Source organism: Psittacula echo (assembly GCF_963264785.1).
Source record: "Psittacula echo genome assembly, chromosome: 29".
Classification (NCBI taxonomy): domain Eukaryota; kingdom Metazoa; phylum Chordata; class Aves; order Psittaciformes; family Psittacidae; genus Psittacula; species Psittacula echo.
In genome coordinates this window covers 1,010,190-1,034,069 of record NC_137764.1, presented here as the reverse complement: position 1 = coordinate 1,034,069, position 23,880 = coordinate 1,010,190, and the positions used below count along the sequence as shown (strand labels likewise).

General features: G+C 62.1%; 1 protein-coding gene across 13 annotated transcripts in view; it reads right to left on the bottom strand.

Moving 5' to 3' along the window:
* Window positions 1-23,874, bottom strand: part of CLASRP (CLK4 associating serine/arginine rich protein) — a 30,184-nt gene extending 6,310 nt beyond the window's left edge. For 2 of the 13 annotated variants that reach the window (XM_080635979.1, XM_080635977.1), the window contains exons 1-29: window positions 23,782-23,868; window positions 21,479-21,532; window positions 20,724-21,353; window positions 18,752-18,909; window positions 17,472-17,563; window positions 17,256-17,387; window positions 16,282-16,386; window positions 12,274-12,489; window positions 11,339-11,407; window positions 11,168-11,245; window positions 8,823-9,015; window positions 7,878-7,975; window positions 7,563-7,664; window positions 7,068-7,147; window positions 6,310-6,394; window positions 6,085-6,233; window positions 5,907-6,003; window positions 5,712-5,790; window positions 5,562-5,635; window positions 4,903-4,944; window positions 4,613-4,825; window positions 4,185-4,445; window positions 3,308-3,475; window positions 3,181-3,220; window positions 2,355-2,415; window positions 1,296-1,354; window positions 499-545; window positions 191-273; window positions 26-50 (exon numbers count right to left, since the gene is read on the bottom strand). In XM_080635979.1, coding sequence (XP_080492105.1) covers window positions 26-50; window positions 191-273; window positions 499-545; window positions 1,296-1,354; window positions 2,355-2,415; window positions 3,181-3,220; window positions 3,308-3,475; window positions 4,185-4,445; window positions 4,613-4,825; window positions 4,903-4,944; window positions 5,562-5,635; window positions 5,712-5,790; window positions 5,907-6,003; window positions 6,085-6,233; window positions 6,310-6,394; window positions 7,068-7,147; window positions 7,563-7,664; window positions 7,878-7,975; window positions 8,823-9,015; window positions 11,168-11,245; window positions 11,339-11,407; window positions 12,274-12,489; window positions 16,282-16,386; window positions 17,256-17,387; window positions 17,472-17,563; window positions 18,752-18,909; window positions 20,724-21,228 — 3,311 coding nt within the window. In that variant the 5' untranslated portion in view covers window positions 21,229-21,353; window positions 21,479-21,532; window positions 23,782-23,868. Of the gene's footprint in view, window positions 1-25; window positions 51-190; window positions 274-498; window positions 546-1,295; window positions 1,355-2,354; window positions 2,416-3,176; window positions 3,221-3,307; window positions 3,476-4,184; window positions 4,826-4,902; window positions 4,945-5,561; window positions 5,636-5,711; window positions 5,791-5,906; window positions 6,004-6,084; window positions 6,234-6,309; window positions 6,395-7,067; window positions 7,148-7,562; window positions 7,665-7,877; window positions 7,976-8,822; window positions 9,016-9,119; window positions 9,427-11,167; window positions 11,246-11,338; window positions 11,408-12,273; window positions 12,490-16,281; window positions 16,387-17,255; window positions 17,388-17,471; window positions 17,564-18,751; window positions 18,910-20,723; window positions 21,454-21,478; window positions 21,533-23,781 lie in introns of those variants that run through there. The other 11 variants (XM_080635982.1, XR_013958592.1, XM_080635980.1 and 8 more) reach the window with 11 other exon arrangements.
* Window positions 23,875-23,880: the final 6 nt, after the last annotated feature.

The window sequence follows — 23,880 nt, the reverse complement described above, 5'->3', positions numbered from 1 at the left end:
CACGTGTGGGGTGGGATGCTCCTACCTCCGGGATGAGCTGTATTCCCGACCTGCAAGCACAGGGACACGCTCGGGGACCCTTTCCCATGGGAATGCCGCAGCTTTTCCTTCCCTGCCCCCCCCCAATTCCCACTGTGGGGCTGGGAATTGGGGGGGCCCCTGTGCCCCATAGCCCCCCATAGGGACTCACTGTAGCGGGGGGACGGGGACCGGCTCTGGCGGCTGTACTGGCGCTCCCACTCCTCCCGCTCCTTCTCCCGGCGTTCCCGCTCCCTGCCGGGAAGGAAAAGGGGGTGGGAATTGCATTGGGAATCATGGGGGGTGCAGTGAAGCCCCTCTGGATCCATTGGGAATGATGGGGGGGGTGGAGAGCAGCCCCCCTGGATCCATTGGGAATGATGGGGGGGTGGAGAGCAGCCCCCCTGGATCCATTGGGAATGATGGGGGTGCAGTGAAGCCCCCCTGGATCCATTGGGAATGATGGGGGGGAGGACTCACTTCATGCGGATCTTCCGGGCCATGGCTCGGAGCTCATCCTCCCGCTCCTATGGGATAACAGGGACCCATAACCTGCTGTGTGCCCCCCCCCGGACCCATAACCTGCTGTGTGCCCCCCCCCGGACCCATAACCTGCTGTGTGCCCCCCCCGGACCCATAACCTGCTGTGTGCCCCCCCCCGGACCCATAACCTGCTGTGTGCCCCCCCCCGGACCCATAACCTGCTGTGTGCCCCCCCCCGGACCCATAACCTGCTGTGTGCCCCCCCCGGACCCATAACCTGCTGTGTGCCCCCCCCCGGACCCATAACCTGCTGTGTGCCCCCCCCCGGACCCATAACCTGCTGTGTGCCCCCCCCGGACCCATAACCTGCTGTGTGCCCCCCCCCAGACCCATAACCTGCTGTGTGCCCCCCCCCGACCCATAACCTGCTGTGTGCCCCCCCCGGACCCATAACCTGCTGTGTGCCCCCCCCGGACCCATAACCTGCTGTGTGCCCCCCCCGGACCCATAACCTGCTGTGTGCCCCCCCCCGGACCCATAACCTGCTGTGTGCCCCCCCCGGACCCATAATCTGCTGTGTGCCCCCCCCGGACCCATAACCTGCTGTGTGCCCCCCCCGGACCCATAACCTGCTGTGTGCCCCCCCCCAGACCCATAACCTGCTGTGTGCCCCCCCCGGACCCATAACCTGCTGTGTGCCCCCCCCGGACCCATAACCTGCTGTGTGCCCCCCCCGGACCCATAACCTGCTGTGTGCCCCCCCCGGACCCATAACCTGCTGTGTGCCCCCCCACCTGTCTCTCGTGTTCCTGCTGCAGCATCTTCTCCTGCGCTGCCTTCTTGTCAGCTTTAACTGCAGGGAACGGGGGGGTCAATGGGGATGGGGGGGTCAATGGGGACATTGGGGTCAATGGGGACTTGGGGGGGTCAATGGGGATTGGGGGGGTTGATGGGGACTTGGGGGTCGATGGGGACTTGGGGGGTCAATGGGGACTTGGGGGGGTCAATGGGGATGGGGGGGTTGATTGGGACTTGGGGGTCAATGGGGACATGGGGGGGTTGATGGGGACTTGGGGGTCAATGGGGACTTGGGGGTCAATGGGGACATGGGGGGGTTGATGGGGACTTGGGGGTCAATGGGGACTTGGGGGTCAATGGGGACATGGGGGGGTCAATGGGGACTTGGGGGTCGATGGGGACTTGGGGGGTCAATGGGGACTTGGGGGTCAATGGGGACATTGGGGCAATGGGGATGGGGGGTCAATGGGGATGGGAGGTCAATGGGGACTTGGGGGGGTCAATGGGGACATGGGGGGGTTGATGGGGACATCGGGTGCCCCATGGGGTGTAATGGGAGGGGTCCCACGGGGGTCCATGGGGTGTCTGGGGGGGGGTCCTGGAGGGGACCATGGGGGGGGCGCTCCATGGGGTGCAATGGGGGGTCCCGGGGAGGGGTCCCTGGGGGTCTATAGCGGCTCTACGGGGGGGTACCCAGGGGCAGTCTATGGGAGTCTCTAGGGGCTCTACGGGGGGGTACCCATGGGGGGGTCTATAGGGGCTCTATGGGGGGTACCGAGGGGGGTGTCTATGGGGGTCTATAGGAGGCTACCCGGGGGGATCTATAGGGGCTCTATGGCGGGGTCTATGGGGGTCCATAGGGGCTCTATGGGGGGTACCCATGGGGGGGTCTATGGGGGTCCATAGGGGCTCCATGGGGGGTATATGGGGGTCCATAGGGGCTCTATGGGGGGTACCCATGGGGGGGGTCCATAGGGGCTCTATGGGGGGTACCCATGGGGGCTCTATGGGGGTCCATAGGGGCTCCATGGGGGGCTCTCTGGGGGTGCCCTCACACTGCCGGTTCAGCGCCTTCTGCATCCGCAGCCTCAGCTTCTCCTGCGGGGTCAGCTTGGGCTGGAAGGACCCAAAGCCCCTGTGACCATGGGGGGGGGGGGGGGGGGCACACGGGGACGCGCTGCAGCCCCCCCCCCCCCCATAGCCCCCCCCATGGTGGGACCCCCCTGCAGCACCCATGGGTGCTTGGGAGCGATGGGGGCACTGAGTGATGGGGACAGCCCATAGGAACGGGGGGGGGCGGCGGCTTGGGGGTCCCAGTGCCCCATGGCCAGCACCCAGTGGGTCCCAGTGCTGGATCCCAGTGGATCCCAGTGATGGATCCCAACGGATACAGTGCCCTACAGCCAACTCCCAGTGGGTCCCAGTGCTGGATCCCAATGGATACAGTGCCCCCTGGCTGGATCCCAGTGCTGGATCCCAATGGATACAGTGCCCCCTGGCTGGATCTCAGTGCTGGATCCCAACAGATCCCAGTGCTGGATCCCAATGGATACAGTGTCCCCTGGCTGGATCTCAGTGCTGGATCCCAACAGATCCCAGTGCTGGATCCCAATGGATACAGTGCCCCCTGGCTGGATCCCAGTGCTGGATCCCAATGGATACAGTGCCCCACGGCTGGGTCCCACTGCTGGATCCCATTGCCCCATGGCCACCTCCCACTGGGTCCCCTTGCCCGCAGCTCCAGGGGGGGGTCCCCGCTCCCTCTCTCCCGCCCCCCCCCCCCATATCCCAGGGGCTATCCCGGCCGGTCCCAGGCTCCCAGCGGGAAGCGGGATGAGCACGGGGGGGCCCCCCCGCTGCTGCGCTTCCGTTCTTACTGACTTTGGCAGCTCCCGTCTCTTTACCGGCTGCACTGTCAGGCCTGGAAGAGGCGGGGGGGTGTCAGGATCCGGCATTCCCGGTATTCCCGGCATTCCCATCATTCCCATTCCCGCCTTCGGGGCCTCACTTTTTCAGCTTCTCCCCCACGGCGGGCGATGCTGTGGGGCGCGGGGCCTTGTCCCGCTCCGGAGACTGGGATCTGCTGGGGCTGCGGGAATCGCTGCGGCTCCGGCTGCTCCGGCTGCTGCTCCAATGGCGCCGGCGCCGGGAGCGCTCCCCGGAGCGCGAGCGGCTCCTGGGAATGGGGCGCACAGGGATCCATGGGAGCGCGGTGTCCATAGGGAATGGGGCGGGGGAATCCGGGAAGGAAAGCTGGGATTGGGGAGGGAGATGAGGCCCTGGGGGGGGAAACAGCCCTGGGACGGGTGGGAATGGATGGAGCAGCCCCAAGGAAAGGGATTGGGAGCTGGGGAAGGAGAAGCCCAGAGGGAGCCAGCAACAACCCTTTGTGTCCTATGGGATCTCCATTGTGTCCTATGGGACCTCCCCACTGTGTCCTATGGATGCTCCACTGTCTCCTTATGGATGCTCTGCTGTGTCCTATGGGAGCTCCCCATTGTGTCCTATGGATGCTCCAGTGTGTCCTATGGGAGCTTCCCACTATGTCCTATGGGACCTCCCCACTGTGTCCTATGGGAGCTTCCCGCTGTGTCCTATGGATGCTCCACTGTGTCCTATGGGAGCTCCCCATTGTGTCCTATGGGAGCTTCCCATTGTGTCCTATGGGAGCTTCCCATTGTGTCCTATGGGACCTCCCCACTGTGTCCTATGGGATCTCCATTGTGTCCTATGGAATCTCCATTGTGTCCTATGGGATCCCCATTGCATCCTATGGAGCTCCCCGCGGGGCTCAAGGAGCAGCCTGCCCTAGGGAAGGTGCCCTCCTTGCATCCCGACGCTCCCAGCTCCTTCCCACCCCATTCCCTGCCCATCCCAGGGCTCACCTGGAGCGGCGGCGGGAGCCGTAGCGATGGCCCCGCTCCGGGGAATAGGACCTGGAGCGGCGGCGCCCGTCCCGAGAGCCGCCTCCGGAATAGCGCCGGGAACGGGAGCGCGAGCGGGAATAGCGGCGCCCGTGGCCATGGGAATACCGGCCGGAGCGGTGCGAGCCCCCCCCGCGGTGGGAGCGGGAGCTGGAGCGGGAGCTGGAGGAGGACGAGGAAGAGGAGGAGGACGGGGACGTGGACGAGGACGAGGAGTGGCGCCTGCAAGAGAGGCGCGGGATGAGCCGGGATGAGGCCGGGATGAGGCGGGAGGACGCCGCTCACCCCATGGATGCGGGCACGGAGCCGCCGCCGCCGCTTCCCTCCCCAAGCCCGTTCCCCGCGCGCGCCGGGATCGGGATAAGGAGGCGATGGGAAGCGGCACCGACCGGGACGAGGCGCCATGGCCTGGCGCCGGCTGCCCTGGCGCCGGGCGGGCTCTGCCGGGAGCGGGGCTTTTCCCGGGAATGGCGCCGCTTGGCGCGGATGCGGCCTCCTCGTCGCTGCCGCCGAAGCTGGTGATGAAGGTGATCTTCTCCTCGCGGCCCGGCGACGGCGTCCGGGAGCGGGAGCGCGAGGCCGAGCTGGATTCCGATGGGGAGCTGCGGCGGGAAGCGGGTCAGGGACGCGGGGCAGGGATGCGGCATTCCCGAAGGCGGGAAGCGAGGGCGGCGCTCACCGTTTGTAGGGGTCGTAGGTGGGGCTGTCGCGCCGGGCGTAGCTGTGGGAGAGAGCAATTCCCGAGGGAGGGAGCAGGGAAGGGGCATGGACAGCACGGGATGGGCAGGGGCAGAGCGGGGCTGGATCCAAGCTCCGGGAGCTGGGAATGGGCTGGGGCAGGGCTGGATGCTGGATCCAAGCTCCGGGAGCTGGGAATGGGATGGGGCAGGGTTGGATGCTGGATCCAAGCTCCGGGAGCTGGGAATGGGCTGGGGCAGGGCTGGATGCTGGATCCAAGCTCTGGGAGCTGGGAATGGGATGGAGCAGGGGCAGAGCGGGGCTGGATCCAAGCTCTGGGAGCTGGGAATGGGATGGGGCAGGGCTGGATGCTGGATCCCAGCTCCAGGAGCCGGGAATGGGATGAGGCAGGGCTGGATGCTGGATCCCAGTGCCGGGAGGTGGGAATGGGATGGGGCAGGGCTGGATGCTGGATCCAAGCTCTGGGAGCTGGGAATGGGATGGATGCTGGATCCAAGCTCCGGGAGTTGGGAATGGGACGGAGCAGGGCTGGATGCTGGATCCAAACTCCGGGAGCCGGGAATGGGCTGGGGCAGGCCCGCAGGCTGTATCCCAGCACCGGGAATGGCCGGGATGCAGGATGCCGGCCGCAGCACCCACCTGGGGGGGCTGATCTTCCTGCCTTTCAAGCGCTTCTCCCGGAATTCCCTCCTTTGGCGCCGGGAACGTCGGCCCTGCGGGAAGCAGCCGGAGCTCAGCCCCGCCAGCACTGGGAAGCCGGGAAGAGCTCCCTCTGGATCCATCCCGTACCGAGTACATGGCCTTCTCCTCTTCCAGAGCCTTGGCATTCTTGATGGCCTCCGCCTCCTCCTTGTCCTTCCGCAGCATCCTTGGGATAAAGCCTCCATCGGAGCCCCCATAGGGAAAAGGGGGGGGGGGGGGTTTGGGAGCCGAGCGCATCCATAGGGATCATCCCTTTGGAATAGGGCGCCGCTCCAGCCCTACCTGACAAAGTCGCCCTCGGCCATGCCATAGGTGGTCGCCTGCTTGTTGAGGTCGGCCACTTGCTCCTGGTTGAGCTCATCCACGTCCACTTCCACATCTGGGAATGACGGGAAGCGGGAAGGAGCTGAGCGCGGCGCCGGGAGCGGGGCTCAGCGCCGGGATCGGGGGGGCTCAGTACCGATGTCGGGGATGACCTCGTCCTCATCCGTGTTGCTGTTTTCCTCCTCGGAATCCTCCTCTTCCCGGCTCTTTTCCGCGCTGTTTTCCAGCTCGGCCACGGTGCTGTCCTCGTAGGTGTAGCCGATGGAAGCTTTCTTCTCCGCCAGCCTGCGCACGGAGGCTCAATCCCGGCTCCGGCGCCGGAGCGCGGGAAGCGCAGGGAATTCCCTTGGGAATTACTCACTTCTTCTTCTCGTCCTCGTTGGGCTTGGGCAGGCCCCCGTAGAGCTCATCCATGTAGATCTGGTACAGGCACTGCTCCTCCGAGACTGCAAACACGGGAGCTCCGTGGGATGCGGGAGGCGGGGATGCGGGATGCAGGGATGCGGGGATGTGGGGATGTGGGGATGTGGGATGTGGGGATGCAGGGATACGGAAGGCAGGGATGCGGGACGCAGGGATGCAGGGATGCAGGGATGCGGGGATGTGGGGATGTGGGATGTGGGGATGCAGGGATACGGAAGGCAGGGATGCAGGACGCAGGGATGCAGGGATGCGGGATGCGGGGATGCAGGGATGTGGGATGCAGGGATACGGAAGTTAGGGATGCGGGATGCAGGGATGCGGGACGCAGGGATGCAGGGATGCGGGATGCGGGATGCAGGGATGCGGGACGCAGGGATGTGGGATGCAGGGATGTGGGATGTGGGGATACGGAAGGCAGGGATGCGGGATGCAGGATGCGGGATGTGGGGATGCAGGGATGTGGGATGCGGGGATACGGAAGTTAGGGATGCGGGACGCAGGGATGCGGGATGCAGGGATCAGGGATGCAGGGATGAGGGAGGCAGGGATGCGGGGATGCAGGGATGCGGGGATGCAGGGATGCGGGGATGCAGGGATGCGGGATGCAGGATGCAGGGATTAAGGATGCGGGGATGCGGGATGCAGGGAAGAGGGGTCCTGCCCCATAGGCTATGGGGCGCCCCATAGGGCACTCACTGCCGGCGAAGTCGTTCTGGACCAGGCCGCGGTAGCGCTCGTAGTTGCATTTCCTCTCGTCCGATTCCTGCTCCGGGGAACTGCAACGGGAGCCAAAGGCTTGGAGAGCACCGGGAATATGGGACGGAGCCAGCGGCATTCCCGGGAAGCGGCTCCGGGGGAGATTCCCGCTTCCTAAGAGATGGGGAATCCCGGCCTCGTGCTGGCAGTGGGAGCAAAGAGGGATGGAGGCGGCCACTAAGGGATCGCTTCCGGTTGGAATTCCCTTTGGAAAGGGAATCCAAGGCACCAGAAGCAGCTCTGGGATACAGGACGGATCCAAACCCATCCCAACGGGATACCCCATGGATGACTCCAGCCCCTGCTCCCTCCACCTCACCCTCACGGCACCGGGGGCTCCGCACTGATCCCAATGCAATTCCCCCCCCAGATCCCAAGCCTCCATCCGGAGAGCCCCAATTCCCATGGGAATTCCGCCCCCCCCCCCCCCCTCACATGGGGTTGAGCAGGGCCGGGCTGGAGCTGGGAATGTGATCCAGGTGCGCCCGCACGTCGAAGCGGTCGATCATGTTGTTGGTGTCTCCTTGCCAGGGCATCCTATGGGAAAAGAGGTGGGAATGCCGGGAATTCCCATCGGGAAGAGCAGCCCCCCCCCCCCCGCCCCCCAATTCCTAAATGGGAAGGAGCGGGGATGCCTCGTGCCCTTTGGCTTTGAGGAGCCCAGATCCCGCTTCCCAACGCTGGGCCCCAGCGGCTGCCCCCATTCCCATGGGAGCGGCCGCATTCCCATGGGAGCAGCGGGATACCCACATGTTCACTGGGCTCTCGGCAGCCAAGGCCACGGCGGAATCCAGGTGGATTTTGCAGGCTCGGCCGTGGACCTGCAGGAATTGGGCTGGATCCTTCTTCTGGAGCCAGAGGGAAAGAGGGAAAAGGGAGCCCCCAAAGGGGGGGATGAGGAGCAGGAAGAGCCGTAGGGAAAGGGGAGCCCTGATCCATAGGGAAAGGGGGGGCAGGAGCCATAGGGAAAGGGGAGCCCTGATCCATAGGGAAAGGGGAGCAGGAGCCATAGGGAATGGGGTTCCCAGAGCCCCATGGCAGGGTCCCATTATCCCAGTCTCATGGGGCTGTTCCATGGGGGGCTGTTCCCGTTATCCCGTTCCCATGGGGGGGGGGTGGTGTTCCCGTTATCCCAGTCCCATGGGCGGGGGCGGTGTTCCCGTTATCCCGGTCCCATGGGGGGGGGGGTGTTCCCGTTATCCCGTTCCCATGGGGGGGGGGGGCGGTGTTCCCGTTATCCCGTTCCCGGGGGGGGGGGCGGTGTTCCCGTTATCCCGGTCCCATGGGGGGGGTGTTCCCGTTATCCCGTTCCCATGGGGGGGGGGGGCGGTGTTCCCGTTATCCCGTTCCCATGGGGGGGGGGGGCGGTGTTCCCGTTATCCCGGTCCCATGGGGGGGGGCGGTGTTCCCGTTATCCCGGTCCCATGGGGGGGGGCGGTGTTCCCGTTATCCCGGTCCCATGGGGGGGGGGGCGGTGTTCCCGTTATCCCGGTCCCATGGGGGGGGGCGGTGTTCCCGTTATCCCAGTCCCATGGGGGGGGGGCGGTGTTCCCGTTATCCCGGTCCCATGGCGGGGGGGGGGGGCGGTGTTCCCGTTATCCCGGTCCCATGGCGGGGGGGGGGGGCGGTGTTCCCGTTATCCCGTTCCCGGGGGGGGGGGCGGTGTTCCCGTTATCCCGGTCCGGGCTCGCTCACGATCTTCTCGTAGTACTCCCTGCGCCGCTCCGCCCGTTTCTTGTAATCCACCATCATCCCGCGCAGCTTCCGCTCGTGCTTCCGCGCCTCGTGCCACATCCCGCCGCTTCCCGCCCCCTGTCCCCGCGCACCTCCGGTAACACCGGCACCGGGGGGGGGGGGGGGGGGTGGTTCCGCGGCGAACAACGGGGCCCTACGGAGGGAGCGGGGCGGAACCGTGAAGGGGGGGGAACCATAAAGAGGGGGGGGAAGGAGAAGGGGGGGACGCGGACGGGAGCGGAGCGGAGCCGCCATTACCCAGCAGCGCCGAGCCCGCGGCACCGAGCGCGCCGGAAGCGGAAGTGGGAGGGAGGGAGGGGAAAGGGGGCGTGGTCTGAGGGGAGCGGTCCGGCAGCGATAGGGGCCCGACCAGGAACGGGGCTGCACTGAGCAGGCGCTGTGGGGTACCGGGGCTATAAGGGACAGAGCCTACATGGTACTGTGGCTATACTGGGCAGGCCCTATATGGTAGTGGGGCTATAAGGGACAGACCCTATATGGTACTGTGGCTATACTGGGCAGGCCCTATATGGTAGTGGGGCTATAAGGGACAGACCCTATATGGTACTGGGGCTATAAGGGACAGACCCTATATGGTACCGGGGCTATAAGGGACAGACCCTATATGGTACTGGGGCTATAAGGGACAGACCCTATATGGTACTAGGGCTATAAGGGACAGACCCTATATGGTACTGTGGCTATACTGGGCAGGCCCTATATGGTACTGGGGCTATAAGGGACAGACCCTATATGGTACTGGGGCTATAAGGGACAGACCCTATATGGTACCGGGGCTATAAGGGACAGACCCTATATGGTACTGGGGCTATAAGGGACAGACCCTATATGGTACTAGGGCTATAAGGGACAGACCCTATATGGTACTGTGGCTATACTGGGCAGGCCCTATATGGTACTGGGGCTATAAGGGACAGACCCTATATGGTACTAGGGCTATAAGGGACAGACCCTATATGGTACTGTGGCTATACTGAGCAGGCCCTATATGGTACTGGGGCTATAAGGGACAGACCCTATATGGTACCGGGGCTATAAGGGACAGAGCCTATATGGTACTGGGGCTATAAGGGACAGACCCTATATGGTACCAGGGCTATAAGGGACAGACCCTGTATGGTACCAGGGCTATAAGGGACAGACCCTATATGGTACCGGGGCTATAAGGGACAGACCCTATATGGTACCAGGGCTATAAGGGACAGACCCTATATGGTACCGGGGCTATAAGGGACAGACTCTATATGGTACCACGGCTATACAGGGCAGCCCCTATATGGTACTGGTCCCATCCCGGGTTCCCCATCCCCCCCATTCACACCCATCCCACTGGAATCCATCCATGGCTTTATTCCGACCCCCCCATAAATATAGTGCAAGGCCCCTATAGGAACCGGGGGGGGGGGGGGGGGGGGGCTGCAGCAGCCCCGGGGGGGTCCAGCCAGCCCGGGGCGGGGGGGGGGGCACAGCAGGGTCCCCCCCCCTCCTTTTGGTGGGGGGAAATGGGGGTCCCCGAGTCCTGTGTGGGGCCATGGGGGGGTCAGACGTGGCCTGGGAACATGTGGGTGCCCAGTAGGGGGGCCGGGGGGGGGGCAGCGTCCCCGGGGGGGGGCCCATAGGGCTCGGAGAGGAGCTCGGGCAGGTCCAGCAGCGGGTACGGGGGGGGCAGCGGCGGGGGGGTGAAGGGGACGTAGAGGGGGGGGTCCAGGGGGTCCGGATCCATGGTCAACAGCGGCTCTATGGGGGGGGGACGACAGGGAAGGGGTTAACACAGGGGATGGGGGTGTCAAAGGGGGAAAAATGGGGGGTTGGAAAGGGGAGAATGGGTTCTTTTGGGGGGGAAATGGGGTTTTGGGGGGGAAAATGGGGTTTTGGGGGGTCAAAGGGGGAAAGGGTAAAAATGGGGTTTGGAAGGGGGAAAATGGGTTCTTTTGGGGGGGAAAATGGGGTTTTGGGGGGGAAAATAGGGGGGTTTGGGGTCAAAATGGGAAAAATGGGGGTTTGGAAGGGGGAAAATAGGTTCTTCTGGGGGGGAAAATGGGGTTTTGGGGGGAATGGGGTTTTGGGGTAAAAATGGGGGTTTGGAGGGAGGAAAATGGGTTCTTTTGGGGGGAAAACGGGGTTTTGGGGGGGTCAAAAGGGGAAGGGGTAAAAATGGGGTTGGGGGTAAAGGGGGTTTGGGGTCCCCAGAGCCCTCTCCCACCCTTGGCCCAGCTCTCCCCACTCCCCCCCATAGGTGCCAACGGGACCCCCCCATATCCGTGTTCCCCCCCCCCAGCACCCACCGGCCGCAGGCAGGGGGGGGAAGTGCTCCATGTATCCGGGGGGCTTCTTCCTCCTCTTGGCTTCGATCCCATATGGATCTAATGGGGGGGGGGGGGTTGGCATAGTGTGACTCCAGCCCTGGCCATGGGGAGGGCCCCAATGGAGAGGTGACCCCCCCCCCCAAACCCCACCTGATCCTGAGAGCTCCTCCAGCACATCTGGCATCCCCCGCTTGCGCTTCTGCTGCACCCCATAGACATCTATGGGGAGGGGAGGGGGGGGAGCAATGGGAACCCCACATAACCCCAGGAGGGATGGGACCCGCATCTTCAACCCCATCCCCCCCATCCCCATCACGCCCCCATCCCCATCACCCCCATCCCCATCCCCCCATCCCCATCCCCCCATCCCCTTCCCCCCCATCCCCATCCCCCCCATCCCCATCACCCCCATCCCCATCCCCCCCATCCCCATCCCCCCCATCCCCATCACCCCCCCATCCCCATCACCCCCATCCCCATCACCCCCATCCCCATCCCCCCATCCCCATCACCCCCATCCCCATCACCCCCCCAACCCCATCACCCCCATCCCCATCCCCCCCATCCCCTTCCCCCCCATCCCCATCCCCCCCATCCCCATCCCCCCATCCCCCCATCCCCTTCCCCCCCATCCCCATCCCCCCATCCCCATCCCCCCATCCCCTTCCCCCCCATCCCCATCCCCCCCATCCCCATCACCCCCCATCCCCATCCCCCCCATCCCCATCACCCCCATCCCCATCCCCCCCATCCCCATCCCCCCATCCCCATCACCCCCCCATCCCCATCACCCCCCCATCCCCATCACCCCCCCATCCCCATCACCCCCATCCCCATCACCCCCATCCCCATCACCCCCATCCCCATCCCCCCATCCCCATCACCCCCATCCCCATCACCCCCCCAACCCCATCACCCCCATCCCCATCCCCCCCATCCCCTTCCCCCCCATCCCCATCCCCCCCATCCCCATCCCCTCCATCCCCTTCCCCCCCATCCCCATCCCCCCCATCCCCATCCCCCCCCATCCCCATCCCCCCCATCCCCATCGCCCCCCTCCCCATGCCCCCCTCGCCCCCCGGTACCGGTGCTGCGGGGCAGGTAGGTGAAGGGGAAGGCCTGGCTGCAGGCGCTGTCGGTCAGGCGCTGCAGCACCACCTCCACCTCCACGGGCTGCTCCAGCTCCAGCTGCTCGTACGGGGGGGTCCGGAGCACGATGGCGACCTGGCGGTGCACGTCCGCCTGCGAGAAGTCCGCGCGAGCCTCCCACGTGGCCGTGCGGAACACCACCGCGATGTCCTCTGCGGGGGCAACGCAGCCCATAGCCACCCAGAGCATCCTAGAGAGCATCCTATGGGGACCTGGAGCATCCTAGAGTATCCCATAGAACCCTAGAGCATCCTATAGAGACCTAGAGCATCCTATAGAGACCTGGAGCATCCTAGAGAGCCCTAGAGCATCCTATAGAGACCTGGAGCATCCTAGAGAGCCCTAGAGCATCCTATAGGGACCTGGAGCATCCTAGAGTATCCCATAGAACCCTAGAGCATCCTAGAGCATCCTATAGAGACCTAGAGCATCCTATAGAGACCTGGAGCATCCTAGAGAGCATCCTAGAGACCTAGAGCATCCTATAGGGACCCTAGAGCATCCTAGAGCATCCCATAGAACCCTAGAGCATCCTAGAGCATCCTATAGAGACCTAGAGCATCCTATAGAGACCTGGAGCATCCTAGAGAGCCCTAGAGCATCCTATAGAGACCTAGAGCATCCTAGAGAGCCCTAGAGCATCCTATAGAGACCTAGAGCATCCTAGAGAGCCCTAGAGCATCCTATAGAGACCTGGAGCATCCTAGAGAGCCCTAGAGCATCCTATAGAGACCTGGAGCATCCTAGAGAGCGTCCTAGAGACCTAGAGCATCCTATAGGGACCTGGAGCATCCTAGAGCATCCCATAGAACCCTAGAGCATCCTAGAGCATCCTATAGAGACCTAGAGCATCCTATAGGGACCTGGAGCATCCTATAGAGCACACACACATCCGCCTCCCACGTGGCCGTGCGGAACACCACCGCGATGTCCTCTGCGGGGGCAACGCAGCCCATAGCCACCTACAGCATCCTATAGGGACCTGGAGCATCCTATAGAGCCCTAGAGCATCCTATAGAGACCTGGAGCATCCTAGAGAGCATCCTATAGGGACCTGGAGCATCCTAGAGCATCCCATAGAACCCTAGAGCATCCTAGAGCATCCTATAGAGACCTAGAGCATCCTATAGGGACCTGGAGCATCCTAGAGCATCCCATAGAACCCTAGAGCATCCTAGAGCATCCTATAGAGACCTAGAACATCCTATAGAGCCCTAGAGCCTCCTATAGAGCATCCTATAGGGACCTAGAGCATCCTATTGAGACCTAGAGCATCCTATAGACACCTAGAGCATACTAGAACATCCTATAGAGACCTAGAGCACCCTATAGGCACCTACAGCATGCTATAGAGCATCCTATAGAGATCTACAGTATCCTATAGAGCCCTAGAGCCTCCTATAGAGCACACACACATCCGCCTCCCACGTGGCCGTGTGGAACACCACCGCGATGTCCTCTGCGGGGGCAACGCAGCCCATAGCCACCTACAGCATCCTAGAGAGCATCCTATAGGGACCTGGAGCATCCTAGAGAGCCCTAGAGCATCCTATAGGGACCTGGAGCATCCTAAAGGGACCTGGAGCATCCTATAGAGCCCTAAAGCATCCTATAGAGACCTAGAGTACCCTATAGAACCCTAGAACATCCTATAGAAACCTACAGCATCCTATAGATACCTAGAGTATCCTATAGAGCCCTAGAGCATCCTATAGAGTCCTAGAGCATCCTGTAGAGATCTACAGCATCTTACAGTAACCTATAGAGACTTAGAGCGTCCTATAGAACCCTAGAGCATCCTATTGAGATCTACTGCATCCTATAGAGCCCTAGAGCATCCTATAGAGACCTACAGCATCCTATAGAGATCTACAGCATTCTAGAGTAACCTATAGAGCCCTAGAGCGTCCTATAGAGCCCTAGAGCATCCTATAGAGCCTTAGAGCATCCTAGAGCACCCTATGGAGCCCTAGAGCACCCTATGGAGCCCTAGAGCATCCTATAGAGCACTCGCACATCCACCTCCCATGTGGTCGTGTGGACACCGAGGCAATGACCTCTGCAACAGCACCCAATGGAGCCCCAGGGCACCCTATAGCACCCAACGGCACCCCCAGACCACCCCATAGCACCCATGGGTGCTCCTCAGCCAGGGGTTGGTGACATCTCCCAGCTCCAGTCGGATCCATCCCGGTACCTTCCATCCCCATTCCTGCCTTCCCAGGGGATAACGTGACCCCCCCCGCTGCCTCTGGAATGGCGGCATTCCCAGTGATCCCAGTGTGTCCCAGTGTGATCCCAGCCTTATCATGGTGTGTCCTGGTATGATTCCAGTGTGTGTTCCTGGTGGATCCCAGTGTATCCAGCTGTTATCCCAGTGTGTCCAACCATGTCCCATTGTGCATCTGTATGCTCCCGGTGTATCCCGGTGCATTCCCAGTGTATCCAGGTGCTATCCCAGTGTATCCCAGTGTGCTCCCGGTGTATCCCAGTGTGTCCTGGTGCATTCCCAGTGTATCCCAGTGTGTCCCGGTGCATTCCCAGTGTGCTCCCATGTATCCCAGTGTGTCCTGGTGCATTCCCAGTGTGCTCCCGGTGTATCCCGGTGCATTCCCGGTGTATCCCGGTGCATTCCTAGTGTATCCAGGTGCTATCCCAGTATATCCCAGTGTGCTTCCAGTGTATCCCAGTGTGTCCCGGTGCATTCCCAGTGCAATCCCAGTGCATTCCCAGTGTATCCAGGTGCATTCCCAGTGTCCCCCAGCATGTCCCATTGTGCATGTGTGTGCTCCCAGTGTATCCCAGTGTGTCCCGGTGCATTCCCAGTGCAATCCTGGTGCATTCCCAGTGTATCCAAGTGCTATTCCGGTGTGATCCCAGCGTGTCTCAGTGTGCACGTGTGCTCTCGGTGTATCCCAGTGTGTCCCAGTGCATTCCCGGTGTGTCCCGGTGCATTCCCAGTGCGATCCCGGTGCATTCCCAGTGTATCCAGGTGCTATCCCAGTGTATCCCAGTGTGCTCCCGGTGTATCCCAGTGTGTCCCGGTGCATTCCCAGTGTGCTCCCGGAGTATCCCAGTGCATTCCCAGTGTGATCCCAGTGCATTCCCAGTGTATCCAGGTGCTATCCCAGTGTGCTCCCGGCGTATCCCAGTGTGTCCCGGTGCATTCCCAGTGTGCTCCTGGTGCATTCCCAGTGTGCTCCTGGTGCATTCCCAGTGTGTCCCGGTGCATTCCCAGTGCGATCCCGGTGCATTCCCAGTGTATCCAGGTGCTATCCCAGTGTATCCCAGTGCGTCCCGGTGCATTCCCAGTGTGCTCCTGGTGTATCCCAGTGTGTCCCAGTGCATTCCCAGTGTGTCCCGGTGCATTCCCAGTGTGTCCCGGTGCATTCCCAGTGTGCTCCTGGTGTATCCCAGTGTGTCCCGGTGCATTCCCAGTGTATCCCGGTGCATTCCCAGTGTGTCCCGGTGCATTCCCAGTGTGTCCCGGTGCATTCCCAGTGTATCCCAGTGTGCTCCCAGTGTATCCCGGTGCATTCCCAGTGTATCCTGGTGCATTCCCAGTGTGTCCCGGTGCATTCCCAGTGTATCCCAGTGTGCTCCCAGTGTATCCCGGTGCATTCCCAGTGTGTCCCGGTGCATTCCCAGTGTGTCCAGGTGCATTCCCAGTGTGTCCCGGTGCATTCCCAGTGTGTCCCGGTGCATTCCCAGTGTATCCCAGTGTGCTCCCAGTGTATCCCGGTGCATTCCCAGTGTGTCCCGGTGCATTCCCAGTGTGTCCAGGTGCATTCCCAGTGTGTCCAGGTGCTATCCCAGTGTATCCCAGTGTGCTCCCAGTGTATCCCGGTGCATTCCCAGTGTATCCCGGTGCATTCCCAGTGTGTCCTGGTGCATTCCCAGTGTGTCCAGGTGCTATCCCGGTGCGATCCCGGTGTTCCCGGTACCTTTCTGGACCTTGTCGCAGAGCAGGTAAAGCTCCTCCCCCCCCGTGCAGGGGCCGCTCTCCTTGTTCATGCGGCAGATCCGCAGCTCTGACGTGTTGGTGGATTCTATGGGATCACCATGGAATGGGACCGGGAATGTTCCCATCGGGATCATCCCTTCCCAACCAATCCCTATGGAATGGGATTGCGAACGTTCCCATCAGGATCATCCCTTCGCAATCAGCCCTCATGGAATGGGATCAGGAAAGCTCCATCGGGATCACCCCTTCCCCCCCAATCCCTATGGAATGCGATCAGGAACATTCCCATCGGGATCATCCCTTCCCCCCCAATCCCTATGGAACAGGATCAGGAACATTCCCATCGGGATCATCCCTTCCTCCCCAATCCCTATGGAACGGGATCAGGAACATTCCCATCGGGATCATCCCTTCCCACCCAATCCCTATGGAATACGATCATGAACATTCCCATCGGGATCACCCCTTCCCCCCCAATCCCTATGGAACGGGATCAGGAACATTCCCATCGGGATCACCCCTTCCCCCCCAATCCCTATGGAACGGGATCAGGAACATTCCCATCGGGATCACCCCTTCCCCCCCAATCCCTATGGAACGGGATCAGGAACATTCCCATCGGGATCACCCCTTCCCCCCCAATCCCTATGGAACGGGATCAGGAACATTCCCATCGGGATCACCCCTTCCCCCCCAATCCCTATGGAACGGGATCAGGAACATTCCCATCGGGATCACCCCTTCCCCCCCAATCCCTATGGAACGGGATCAGGAACATTCCCATCGGGATCACCCCTTCCCCCCCAATCCCTATGGAATGCGATCAGGAACATTCCCATCGGGATCACCCCTTCCCCCCCAGTCCCTATGGAATGCGATCAGGAACATTCCCATCGGGATCACCCCTTCCCCCCCAATCCCTATGGAACGGGACCGGCATCGCTCCCCACGTACTCTTGTCGAAGATGGGCTCGGAGAGCACGGGCCCCAGGTGCCGCGTGTGTCCCGCCGGATCCCGGTAGGAAGCCTGGAAGCAGATCCGCACCACGTTCATGTCCACCTCCTGGTGGTTCCGGAGCGCTCCGGCTGCGGGGGGGACACAGGGGGGGTTGGTGGCCCCATGGGGATGGGCTCATCCCGCCGGGACACGGACGGAGCCTCTGGAGCTACCTTTGAAGGGGTCGATTCCCAGCTGGAGCTTCCTCTCGATGGCCGCCTCGATCTCCTTCTTCTTCACGCACTGGATGCCCAGGTTGCTGAAGCTGCAGAGATGGGATGGAGCCGGCTCCTTCCATCCCAACCCCATCCCAACCCATCCCCACCCCAACCCCTCCCCACCCCAACCCCATCCCAACCCATCCCAACCCATCCCAACCCATCCCCACCCCAACCCCATCCCAACCCCATCCCCACCCCAACCCCATCCCAATCCATCCCAACCCATCCCCACCCCAACCCCATCCCAACCCATCCCAACCCCATCCCAACCCATCCCAACCCATCCCCACCCCAACCCCATCCCAATCCATCCCAACCCATCCCCACCCCAACCCCATCCCAACCCATCCCAACCCCATCCCAATCCATCCCAACCCATCCCCACCCCAACCCCATCCCAATCCATCCCAACCCATCCCCACCCCAAACCCATCCCAACCCCTCCCAACCCACCCCAACCCCATCCCAACCCACCCCAACCCATCCCAACCCCATCCCAACCCACCCCAACCCATCCCAACCCCATCCCAACCCATCCCAACCGCATCCCAACCCATCCCATCCCCACCCCAACCCCATCCCAATCCATCCCAACCCATCCCAATCCATCCCAACCCATCCCAAACCCATCCCAACCCCATACCAACCCATCCCCATCCCATCCCAGTCCATCCCAACCCATCCCAATCCATCCCAACCCCATCCCAACCCCTCCCAACCCACCCCAACCCCAACCCCATCCCAACCCACCCCAACTCTTCCCAACCCCATCCCAACCCATCCCAACCCCATCCCAACCCAACCAATCCCCATCCCAACCCATTCCCAACCCATCCCAACCTATCCCAACCCACCCCAACCCCATCCCAACTCCATCCCAACCTGGAATCCTGCTTCTTCCCACCTCCTGGAGGCAGCTCCTTCTATCCTAACCCACCCCAACCCCATCCCAACATGGAACCCTGCCTCTTCCCACCTCCAGGAGGCAGCTCCTTGCATCCCAACCCCATCCCAACCTGGAATCCTGCCCCTTCCCACCCTCCTACAGGCAGATCCTTCCATCCCAACCCAATCCCAACCTGGAACTCTGCCCCTTCTCACCCTCCTACAGGCAGCTCCTTCCATCCCAACCCATCCCAACCTGGAACCCTGCCCCTTCTCACCCTCCTGGAGGCAGCTCCTTCCATCCCAACCCCATCCCGCCGGGAATGCTGCCCCTGCCGTGCCCGTACCTGTGCCGGGGGTTGCTCTGGGGCCTCAGCACCACCTGGCAGAGGCCGTTGCTGCAGTCCTTGCCCACGAGCCCATGGGGGTGCACGCGGTGGGGCCAATCCTTCCACACCAGGCACGCGGTGACCGTCACCTCCGGGATCGCGCCGCAGTTCAGGAGCTGCAGGCCCCAAACCCAACCATGGGGCAGCAGCACCCAAGGGAGAGCCACGGAAGGGGCTGGGAAGGAGCTGGAACCATCCGGATCCAACCCATAGGGATGCCTTCGCTAGGGCAGGCTGCTCCTTGGGCACTGCCAGGGATGGAGCATCCCGACCTGCTCCATAGCATCCCACCAGCCTCATGGGGAAGAGCTTCATCCCAAGGTGCCATCCAGCTCTTCCTGCTCCCATTATCTCATCCCATTCCATCCCGTGGCCAAAGGCCCTCTTCAGGTCCCCTGGAGCCCCTTTAGGCAGTGGGTGTCCCCCCCCTTGGACCTGCTGCTCCCATAGGATGCAGTGGGAAGATCCCATAGGACACAGTGGGAAGCTCCCATAGGACACAATGGGGAGCTCCCATAGGACACAGCGGGAAGCTCCCATAGGACACAGCGGGAAGCTCCCATAGGACACAATGGAGAGCTCCCATAGGACACAATGGGAAGCTCCCATAGGACACAGCGGGGAGCTCCCATAGGACACAGCGGGGAGCTCCCATAGGACACAGCGGGGAGCTCCCATAGGACACAGCGGGGAGCTCCCATAGGACACAGCGGGGAGCTCCCATAGGACGCAGCGGGGAGCTCCCATAGGACACAATGGGAAGCTCCCATAGGACACAGCGGGAAGCTCCCATAGGACGCAGCGGGGAGCTCCCATAGGACGCAGCGGGGAGCTCCCATAGGACGCAGCGGGAAGCTCCCATAGGACGCAGCGGGGAGATCCCGTAGGGAACAGTGGGGAGATCCCGTAGGGAACAGTGGGGAGCTCCCATAGGGAACAGTGGGGAGCTCCCATAGGGAACAGTGGGGAGATCCCATAGGACACAGTGGGAAGCTCCCATAGGACACAGCGGGAAGCTCCCATAGGACACAGCGGGAAGCTCCCATAGGACACAGTGGGAAGCTCCCATAGGACACAGCGGGAAGCTCCCATAGGACACAGCGGGAAGCTCCCATAGGACGCAGCGGGAAGCTCCCATAGGACGCAACGGGAAGCTCCCATAGGACGCAGCGGGAAGCTCCCATAGGACGCACCGGGAAGCTCCCATAGGACGCACCGGGAAGCTCCCATACGACGCAGTGGGGAGATCCCATAGGACACAGTGGGAAGCTCCCATAGGACACAATGCGAAGCTCCCATAGGACACAGCGGGAAGCTCCCATAGGACACAATGGGAAGCTCCCATAGGACGCAGCGGGAAGCTCCCATACGACGCAGCGGGGAGATCCCATAGGACACAGCGGGAAGCTCCCATAGGACACAATGGGAAGCTCCCATAGGACACAGCGGGGAGCTCCCATAGGACACAGCGGGGAGCTCCCATAGGACACAGCGGGGAGCTCCCATAGGACACAGCGGGGAGCTCCCATAGGACACAGCGGGGAGCTCCCATAGGACACAGTGGGAAGCTCCCATAGGACACAGTGGGAAGCTCCCATAGGACACAGCGGGAAGCTCCCATAGGACACAGCGGGAAGCTCCCATAGGACACAATGGGAAGCTCCCATAGGACACAATGGGCTGTTGGTGGCCCCCATTCTCCTCCCCCCTCATCCCCAATCCCTCTCCTCCTCCATCCATCCTGGAGCCTTTTCCCCACAGACCCGCTTGAGCTCCACGATGCGGGATACACCCCCCCCCCCCATCCTCATTGACCTCCACGTGGTCCCCATTGACTCCACCACATCCCGCTCCCTCCGCGAGCTCCCGGCCCCCTTCTCCCGCTCCCGACGGCCATCCCGAGCCCTCTCCGGGCTGATCCCATCCTCACCTCGATGGCGGGCAGGGTCTTGCTGGCCTCGGTGCTGCTCTGGCCCAGGATGCTGCCGGCCGAGCGCCCCTCGCACTCGTAGCGGAAGCGCATCCCGCGCTGCTTGGGCTGCTCCGTGATCACCAACCGCGGCGGCTCCAGCAGCTCCTCCAGCTCCTCCTTCACATTCCCGGCGCCGGGAATCCACCGGCTCCGCGGCCCCCCCAGCGAGAGGCTGCCGAGGCTCTGGGCGAGCTGTGGGGCGCTGCCCGCCATGGGGCTGGAGCCGCGCGGCACCAGCTTGGCCGAGGCTCGGGAAGGGGCTTTGGGATGGAGCGGGGCTGGATCCGGCTGGAATCCGTCCTCCTTCATCACCTCCTCGATGATCGCTATGGGGCGGGGAGGACCCCTCTGAGCACGGCCTGATCCCAGGGGATGGGACCAGCCGGATCCTGCCCCTTCCCCACCTCCTTCGGGGGGGGGGGGGATGAGCAGCCCCATCGCCTCCATTGGACCCCCAATGCATCCCATGGGGGGTTCCCCCTGGGATCTATGGCTGCAGGAGGTGGGATCCCATCACCTGAAGGTCCAGGATCCGGTTCCGGCCCCCAACACACCGGGATCCCACTGGGAATCACTCACCTAAATCATCTGCAAAGGGAAGGCCATGGAGGGACCCGCACCCATGGGTGCCCCCAGAGGGGACCCTCAGCCTGCAGGAGCCGAGCTGGGGTCTCCCTGATCCAGGCGGGACAATGGGATTGGGGGAAGCTTACCAGGGACGGGAGCAGCGTGCGCCATGGCCAGGCCGGGATCCGGCAGGGCAGCTCCTACAGGAACATGGGAATGTCACCCCATGGACACGCGGGAATGTCACCCCATGGACACGCGGGAATGTCACCCCATGGACACGCGGGAATGTCACCCCATGGACACGCGGGAATGTCACCCCATGGATACATGGGAATGTCCCGCATGGGTACATAGGAACATCCCCCACGGATACACGGGAACATCCCCTATGGATACATGCATATATGCCCTCTGGATACACAGTAACATGTCCTATGGATACACGTATATATCTCTTATGGATACATAAGGAAGTCCCCATGGATACACGGGAACATCCCCCATGGATACATGCATGTATCCCCTACAGATACACGGCAACATCTCCTATGGAAACACAGAAACACCCCTACGGATAAACGGGAACATCCCCTATGGATACACAGGAACATCCCCTATGGACACTCAGGAACATCCCCCCCGATGCATATATATACAACATATATACGTATATATTCCATATGGGTACGTGGGAACATGTTCTATGGATACATGGGAACATCCCCCATGGATACACGTATATATTCCACATGGATACATGAGAACATGTCCTATGGATACACGGGAACATCCCCCATAGGTACATGTATATATTCCATATGGATACGCGGGAACATCCCCTATGGACACAGGGCAACATCCCCCATGGATACATGTATATATTCCATATGAATACATGGGAACATTCCCTATGGATACACAGGAACATCCCCTACGGATACACGGGAACATCCCCCATGGATACACGGGAACATCCCCTACGGATACACGGGAACATCCCCCATGGATACACGGGAGCATCCCCTATGGATACACGGGAACATCCCCCATGGATACAAGGGAACATCCCCCATGGATACACGGGAACATCCCCTACGGATACACGGGAACATCCCCCATGGATACACGGGAGCATCCCCTATGGATACACGGGAACATCCCCTACGGATACACGGGAACATCCCCCATGGATACACGGGAACATCCCCTATGGATACACGGGAACATCCCCCATGGATACACGGGAACATCCCCTATGGATACACGGGAACATCCCCTATGGATACACGGGAACATCCCCCATGGATACACGGGAACATCCCCCATGGCTACATGGGAACATCCCCTACGGATACACGGGAACATCCCCCATGGATACACGGGAACATCCCCCATGGATACATGCATATATTCCATATGGATACACGTGAACATCCCCCATGGATACACGGGAACATCCCCTACGGATACACGGGAACATCCCCTACGGATACACGGGAACATCCCCCATGGATACACGGGAACATCCCCCATGGATACACGGGAACATCCCCCATGGATACACGGGAACATCCCCTACGGATACACGGGAACATCCCCCATGGATACACGGGAACATCCCCTATGGATACACGGGAACATCCCCCATGGATACACGGGAACATCCCCTACGGATACACGGGAACATCCCCCATGGATACACGGGAACATCCCCCATGGATACACGGGAACATCCCCTATGGATACACGGGAACATCCCCCATGGATACACGGGAACATCCCCCATGGACACACGGGAACATCCCCTATGGATACACGGGAACATCCCCCATGGATACACGGGAACATCCCCTATGGATACACGGGAACATCCCCTATGGATACACGGGAACATCCCCTACGGATACACGGGAACATCCCCTATGGATACACGGGAACATCCCCCATGGATACACGGGAACATCCCCCATGGATACAAGGGAACATCCCCTATGGATACACGGGAACATCCCCCATGGACACACGGGAACATCCCCCATGGACACACGGGAACATCCCCCATGGATACACGGGAACATCCCCCATGGATACACGGGAACATCCCCTATGGATACACGGGAACATCCCCTATGGATACACGGGAACATCCCCCATGGATACACGGGAGCATCCCCCATGGCTCAGCCGGGATCAGGGCCTCCCCAGCTTCCCCCCATTAGAGCCAAGGCAATGCCCAGCACCAGGCTCCACGCAGGCCGCAGGACCAGGGGGTCCCGGCCCTTGACACCCTCCGGCCCCAGCGCAGGCACCCGGGGTCCCGGCCCACAACAACCCCCACGGCGTGAACCGGGGGTCCCGGGGTGCCTCCCGATAGGAGCCCCCGGTGTCCCCCTCAATGCCGGCCCCGTTCCCCGCATCCCGGCCCCGCTCCCGCCTCTCCCCTCACCTCCTGCCTGCGCCATGTTCCCGGGGTCCGCTCCCCTCAGCTGGAAATCCCCTGGCGGGCAGCGCCGCCATTGGCTGCCGCCCGCCGTGACGTCACCGC